This window comes from Eucyclogobius newberryi, unplaced genomic scaffold, assembly GCF_026437365.1.
Source record: "Eucyclogobius newberryi isolate DKJ021-1_F unplaced genomic scaffold, fEucNew1.0.hap1 SCAF_17, whole genome shotgun sequence".
In the NCBI taxonomy this organism is placed as follows: Eukaryota; Metazoa; Chordata; class Actinopteri; order Gobiiformes; family Gobiidae; genus Eucyclogobius; species Eucyclogobius newberryi.
This window is the reverse complement of record NW_027315801.1, coordinates 26654782-26663070: the sequence shown is the minus strand read 5'-3', so window position 1 is coordinate 26663070 and position 8289 is coordinate 26654782. Positions and strand designations below refer to the sequence as shown.

General features: G+C 37.4%; 1 protein-coding gene across 3 annotated transcripts in view; it reads right to left on the bottom strand.

The window, feature by feature from the left end:
- The window catches only part of LOC140363248 (solute carrier family 12 member 5-like), a 20026-nt gene extending 11941 nt beyond the window's left edge, over positions 1-8085 (bottom strand). For all 3 annotated transcript variants that reach the window (XM_072449708.1, XM_072449709.1, XM_072449710.1), the window contains exon 1: positions 7794-8085. In XM_072449708.1, the coding sequence (XP_072305809.1) occupies positions 7794-7845 (52 nt within the window). In that variant the 5' untranslated portion in view covers positions 7846-8085. The remainder of the gene's footprint in view (positions 1-7793) is intronic.
- Positions 8086-8289: the final 204 nt, after the last annotated feature.

Here is an 8289-nt window from a genome sequence, read left to right as displayed (position 1 = left end):
CTTAACCTTATGAACCCTAAAGCTTTTTTTCTGTACTAAAATATAACAAATGCCGTTTTATTGAGCCTTAGAATGGGAGATCTACATGGGAGATCTTAATATGATGCTATGGCCTTGTTAATTGCTTAGGTTTATGCTGACAACGGATAGAAATAAGCCCATGGCTTCGATCCGGTGTGTTTACAGCATGTATATAATGGTTGAAATAGATTCAATTGTAGTCATCTGGACACTGTTTTATGTCTCACTGGCAACTATTCCTCTTTGTTACCCTAACAGCCCTGTAATTGGCCATAGAACCCTATTGTTAGAAAATGCAGCTCCTTACTCAGTGATGAATACCTGATTAGCATCTGACTGGCCAGAGCTGATACCCAATGGTTTCAAAATACGTTATACACTACCAGTAAATTGAACCGTAAACCAGCTTTTTTGTTTAAAGAGGAATTCTCTTTTTTGACAAAAAAATGCTTTCTCAACTGTTCTTTTAAACCAAGTCATCTCCTGCTTAGAATCTTCACCTCAGCCCAAAGTAGGATATCTGAGTTCTCAGACTCAGTAGCGTGCAGTGACTTTTATGGATGGGCAAGCAGATTTGGGGTGTTCATCAATAGTTAGTGAATAACATTTCCACACAAAAGTGGAATCAGCAAAACATGCAAAAGTCAGTCTAGACCCTCAATCTCTATCATGAAGGACAAACATCTATCCTACTGAGCTAAACTAAACTTAGTGCTCTGTGTTATTATGTTATTAAAATACTGCCTGTATTTCTAACGAACATCTAGTCATTGGAAACAATCTTCTTCTTCTTCTTCTTCTTCTTCTTCTTCTTCTTCTTCTTCTTCTTCTTCTTCTTCTTCTTCTTCTTCTTCTTCTTCTTCTTCTTCTTCTTCTTCTTCTTCTTCTTCTTCTTCTTCTTCTTCTTCTTCTTCTTCTTCTTCACTAATGCGCATGCGCAGACCTCTAAACCAAACTGCTGTCCACTCTGGTTCTAAAAGCATGTTAGAGAGAGGAACATGAACGGGCCTCTGAACACGGTCAGAGAATGAGAAGGAGTGGGAGAAGAACCTACTGCTCAGCGGCCTGTAGCGGCCACTAAAAGACACTGTGACTTCCAGCCAGGCAACAGCAGCAGAAGTGAGGTGAAAATGGGCTTATTTGGATATATTTAGGAAAAATTTAAATATAGTTGTGACACACGGAAATTTTTATTGTATTATTATTGGTGAATCACTTGGCTTGATTGCCTTGACCGCACGCTACTGCTCAGACTAGATCCACATCTACATCTCCTGTGTAGACAAAGACAAACAATTTGGTGATGGGGTGGATTGCTTGGGCTTAAAGTGTTTTGAACTGAGTGAAATGCTACACATATAAAACCAAACTCATACATTAATACTGTAACTTGCTACAACAACACAATTATAGTTGTATATACTTTGATACAACTATAATTGTGTTGTAGCAAGTTACAGTATTAATGTATGAGTTTGAGTCCCTAGCTTTGTAAAATAAAAATAAAATAAAAAAAAACTAACCAGTCCAATGGGCTCACCGGCGAGAGGGTCTGCATACTGTGGTAAGTACATAAGTGAAAGTGCTTATATCTGTTCTTACATCTTTTTATCTCACCACCTGCCTTGTGCATAAAGTGCTCCACTTGATTGTGGTTAACAGTGTTAATATGAAGCTTATGTTGCAGCTGTAGTTAGCTGTGTTAGTTTGCTCCTGGCAGTTTCAGAGATCCCTTTGAACCCCATGTAATCAAGCACAGCATGGCATAATTACTGAGTCTGACATTGAGGCTTCACAAGGTAAAAGACCGAGAGGCTAAATTTTCAATGCAATTTATAAAAAAATAATTTATTAAAAGCATTCACCGTCAAATATGGTCCAATCGTTGAACTCAGTTGTCTCAATAAACCCAACAGTGACCCCAACTGACCCTCTGACAGCCACTAAGAACTGCCTCAGAATGCTCTTTGTCTTCCATAATTTGCATGTTGTGGTTCAAAAGGCTTTTAACACAGCCTGCAAATATTCTGGCCTCATTTTGTACAAGACAAGAATGCAAATGCATAATTGGACTCTTGTTTGAGACAGTCATGAGCTTAAATCAAACACACATAACTCAAACCCACGGGAACAGAAAATTCAATGAAAAAACACATAAATCAAGTGCAAGACAAGTCATTATAATATAAATAGTTGCCTGTCCAACATTATTTCTTCAGTGTAAATTACCTACAAATGTGGTTGAGTGGATGTTTCAGATGTGCCTAGTAACAAGTGACCTAAGCTCCATGTGCTCCATGTGCTCCATGTGCTCCATGTGCTCCTGGTCCCTGAACCACTTTACTTCTTCACAGCAGCATTATTACACACAATATCTCCTATCAGGATATATTTGTGATACTGAGCTTTAAAAGTAACATATCATTATTGCGAGCTGGTGATATTCTGTGATCTTTGAGGTTAAAAAACACTGGTGCAAGTGCACTAGCTGAAAACAGTGTTTGAAACCAATTTTTCCTTTAGATTTGGAATGGCTATTACAAAATGGACAATTTATACCAGCTTTTAAAGGCTTAATAGGGCATGGGCTCAAAGGGATTACTGGCTAGCTGCTGGAGGTCACATATGAAGACTGAAATTAACTTTTATATTGGGAATTTGATGCCAAAAGCACATTTGATTTCATAATTGTCCCCATGGCATGAACTTCTCCATAAAAGCAGCAGGGGCCTTGAACTCCTTGTCTCTTCTGTAAGGGAGTGTAGCACTCTAGGACAGTTTTGATTCAACTTTAAGAAGAGACTTAAAACAAACAGGTGTGTAGTCATTAGTGTCCTGATGTCTGTAAAAATGTAAATTAGAAATATATACATTTCTTTTGGATTGCTGATGAGGTGCTCCCTCTGCTGGTGCTTGGTTGTTAGTGTTTGTTTGTTTGTTTGCTTGTCTGTTTATAGCTGTATTTAAAATTTTACATGGTCCATTTTATTTATTGTCTGCACATGATTAATATCACTTCTGTCCAGGGTCAAAGAGCACATTAGCTTGTAGCTATATCTGCTGATCTGCGCAATATATTGAAACCTTTCAGTCCAGCATCCCCTAAAATAACTATGCAAGACGCCCAGTGCAAAAAGAAATTGACTCAAGTAATAATAATTTAATAATTTGCTAAATATTCAGGCTTAAGAATTATTTTAGTAGTTTGTGCTATTCTACCTAACCCTGATGCAACTGTTATAAGTGAATTATTATAACCTCATCTCATGACTAGGTCAGTGCCTCACGACCCCTGACCCACTTTGGAAACACAACAACAACAACAACAACAACAACAACAACAACAACAACAACAACAACAACAACTACAACCAGTTTGCTGCTTTTCCCTCACTGCAACAAATGTTTATGTCACCATTGGTGCAATGCATTGATGTTTTTTTAATTGGTTTCCTGATCAAATCCAAATCGGTCAGTCCATGTAAAACTGTGAAAATAATTAAGGACCTGACCTCTCGCTCTTGGATGCAGGTCAATAGGATCATAATCTCAGATTGTGAGTGACTCTTTCGAAGTTTCACAGATTTTCAAAATAAATCTCCAAAATAAAAATCCACAAATGTTGAACCGTGTCATTATTTGTTTGGGTTTTGCTCCACAAACATGTCGTATTAATCTTGTTATGGGTTAATATCCATTCAACATCTTTGAAAAGTTGATTTGAATAATGGCACCATTGTGGTTATCATTAACTTTTGTTACTTACTTTCACTTACCAACTTACTTATTTACTTTTTTATTTATACTAGCAGGCGATTGAACAGGGTACATCCAATTATGGATAGACCCTTTGATTACTGAGATATGAATCATAAACCACGTCAACAAATCTTCAATCTGAGTAGTCGCAGTAAAATTCTACCATAGAATTCTGACCTGTCTCCAACCAACTTTGGTTGAGGTTAGGATCAGTCACCAGGTAGTTATGTCCCTAAAAAGTGTGGAAACTCAATATGTGTGTTGTGTGTGTGTGTCTGTCAGGCCAAACAGCTTCAGGTTCAGTGAGAGGCGTGTGTTGAAGAGGTTACTTCTTTCTCTATGTTCCCAGGTTTAACTCTGACACTGAGAAAACAATATGTGACATCCATCAACAGTCCCTCAAGGAAAACACAGTGAGTTTATTATTACAATGTTTAGATAATCACATTCTTTAAAATAAAAGGTAATCGTAGTAGTAGGTAGTCATTTTAATTTACTTTTAACATTGGTGGATCCATAGCCTACTTAAAATACATTTATTTTTAATTTTGTAATGTTTAGTGTTTTCCACCCGTGTACTGTCTTTGAAGGTAGGACAAGGGTTAAGTCCTGTAGAAATGGCACATGAAGTATTTGTTGTTTGTGCACTGATACGGCATCTCACTCATGAATAAATGGGTGCCAGTTATCTTTGATCTGTGAACTCAGATATTTTTCCTACTCTGAGTAGGCCTTGCCCACCAGGCTCCTGATATGGTATACCTGGTATGGTTTGCCTTGAAACTAACCCTCTTTGTTTACTTTCAGCCTCCTATTGTGAACTCGCTTTCACTCCCTCCTCACTGAGTACCTGATTAGGCATTTGGATGCAACTCTGACTCTCGGATGAACGTCAAAACGTTAGTTTTTCCAAAAAACAGAGTCCAGATGACTACAATGAAGGTGGTATATGGTACCGTAATCGTTCTCTCTCTCGTCCAGCTTTTATGTATAAATGAACAGAAAACACTTTTGGCACATGACAAGTAGGGATGGGGCTATAAACAAAATGGTTTATAGCCCCATCCTTGTGGTGTTCTTTGTTAGCATTGCTGACAAAGATCACCATTACACCACCAGATTGGGGAGGGAAAAAAAGCCACTCATCCATGATGTTCTTGTCTTGTTTGCACTTATAATACAGTACATACAGTATAATAGTATACATTATTAAAATATAAAAATTATAAATATGAATGCCCATACAATGTTTATACTGTCAGCTATTTTTAATAACTATCGGGAATCATTGTGACATAAGATGTTAAGATTGTCCTATTCCTAATGACTAGTGGCTGCTATTTGAAACGCTGTACACGAGTACATGGAGGTTTTACATTATAGAACAATAGAATAAAGTAACTTGACGTGTGTAAGTGGAACATATACATAAAGCACATTAATATACATCTATATAAAAGATGTCCAGGCCTCTTTAATCCTACTCAAAAGTGTGACCTCTTCACTCTTTATATGGATTATTAACTATTTAAAACCCTCTTTTGAGCTGCTATTGAGATTTTGTTTGAGAGATTACACAATTCATAGCTGTGGCTTAACTTGTGCTGCTCCGGTCACCTACAATCATGCCAGAGTTTAAACCAACAGTAAGATTGAACTTGGACCATAGAGATTACAGATTATACAATAGGTTGAAGTGCATTTTGCAAAAGAGAAAGAAGGGTAAAAGGTGATAGCAACGACTGTGTAATTTCTGCACACCGTAGAAGTAAGAAAAGTAAGAAAAAGTGTTGGACCCAGTTAGTTATCGTTTGTAATGAATAGGATACAAGATCTTGCCAAACAAAATTTGAGTGTGCACACGTGTGAAACCTGATCTTGTGATTTATCTTTTTTTCCCTTGTGTTTACATTTAACGTGAACAAAAAGGCATTAGACCACTTGAGAAGGTGCAGCTCAAAAAAGCATTGCTACAATTACAGTCAAATTAAAAAATAAACGAAAATTCACATCGTAAAGAAAGTTTTGTATTAACGTATGGGCAATCAGGCAAATTGATTTACCGGTAAACACCAGTGGATGAACCAACAACATCTGGCTGGCAGATTAGTGCTTGTTCAGTTGGCATGTGAGGACGAGGCATACAAACGTAAAATAAATAATACTGTAATGCCAACGCGGTGATTAATTAATATAATCACATTGACTGTACAGTAACTATATAAAGTCTATAGGTGCACAGCTGCATATAATTCAGCCTTTTGGGAAAGATTTTGCAGATATATTACAAAAATAGGGTAAAAATTTCACAAAATATTCAATTTATTCCTCCAAAGGGAAATCTTTTCCAAAACTCAAGGTATTTTTTCCACTTCAAATTCTAGTAATTGCACAACCCTACTTTAAATATTTCTAAATAACCTAACTAGTCATCAATTTAAGTAAATTATTAGTAGATATATTGATAAAGGTACATACATTGTTGCCAAAAACTCAATACTGAAGTGTGGTTTTGTAGGGTTTCGGTTAGTCATTTAGTTCTATTTACCGCAGCTGCAGCCGTTCCAGATATGACTAACTGACTTTAGACGGCAGCGGTCCAATTTAAACCCTCTGATGATGAGAGTGTGTTAAGTGGCATCACTGGCTTCACTAGGACATGTTACGGTAACTATTCAGATTTGTGGATTGTGTATGATCAGAATTACTGTGGTTACAATAAACTGAAATACTAAATTAAGTTTCCTATAACAGTAAATCATTATCTTTTCTGCCAAGTCTTTTTAGATTCTCAATCAATTATAGTTTGATCTCTAGTGTAGCTGTAGCTCTAGTGCCTTTAATCTTTGTTTATTTATTAAGTTGGGACATTGGATATTGATGAACGTGCTGGAAACACACCACATTTTAGACCATGAGCTAATTCTCCATCCGGTATTTACTCTCACAACATACTCTCATTATACAACAGTGGGCTCCAACACTGGAGGCAGGCGTGGGTGAAGTGTCTTCCCCAAGGACACAAGGACAGTTTGCACAAGAGCCACTGATGCCCTGTTTCACTCATATGAAGTTTTATTGTGGTTAACCTTTAAAAAGCAATGTCACTGTCCTTCAGATCTTGTCATTTAATGCCATTCAGATGATAGACAGAGAGTTTACTTTTTGTGTTTTATTGATAGTACTGTTATATAATTTAGTTTGTTTATTAATTAAAAACCTGTATGAGCTTATGGACCATTCTGGTAGTTAAGAAGATAGTTATTTACTACTATTTACTTAATTTGGTAACTATACTACCGGGTAGTTGGAATTAACTGTTTTTAGCTTGCTCTTTTTGTATTAAACAGTGTGCAGAGTGGATCACATTTTGCAAGTAGGTTTAACATTTTATTTTTCCCCTATGAGTAAACCAGACCTGAACATAACATAGAATTCAGCTCTGGGTCTGCACCTGTTTGGGGAAAGCCCTTCTCCCGACTTCAGACACAACTCACAATCCTGGGACAGACAAATTTCTACAGAGAGGAAATAGAATGTCTAGAGAATGAGTAGTTTCAGGAGGCAAACCCAAACATAGAAAGACCTACTCTTCATAGCATGTTAGAGAATATGAAACATATTTTCACACGTACAGAAAGACGTGCCACACAGCTTACATCAAATAACAGCAAATAATGACATTTGTATCAATTCAGTTCAGATCACTGCAACTGAATCTTTTTCTACAATAGAACACTCCAGGATGAATGAGGGATTACACCGACATGATTAAATAATAGAAATTAAACACATTTTTATCAATGTAATTGTAACTTAAAGCACATATGAAAAAGAATACAATATTTTGGCTTTTATTGCACTGGATGAAATTCCCGCATCATAAATCATAAAATGGAATCATCGTTGAAATTGTTCAGCCTTCATACACCAGTGCAAACAAAGGCCTCCTGTCACTCAGCCACACATGCAGCACACACCTCCTTATGAGGTGGTGTGGTTTCGTTACTCACCCTGGATGTTGGGTCCCCCCTCTCCCTCGCCATCCGTCTTGTTGTTTTGCATCCTCTCCTCTCCTCAGAAAGTGCACTATGGACACCAATGTGGAACTGCTCTGTTATAAACAAATATCTTCTTCTTGTGTCTTGCTTGGTAAAAAAGCATCAGACAGGAATGCAGTAGATAATCTTCTGTAGTTGTGTTACAGAGTCTGCAGGGGAGCACGCTGCCACTCTCACGCTCCTGTGTCTCTGTGCATGCACTTGCCCCCAGTCAGTTAAAGCCTGATGACTGTGTTCATCATGTATTCAGAAGGTATTATCTGCCTGGTCCCTCCCCTCGCCCCTCACACATGTTCATCATCGTCCATCTCATCAGCAGAGAGGGATTGACAATCATGGACATGTCATCGCAGCCTTCTCAGATTAAGCATCTCTTTTGATGTTCTTTTCAGACCCAAATCCATTTCATTTCAGTGCATACATACTTACTTTTGTTATCATTGCCCCC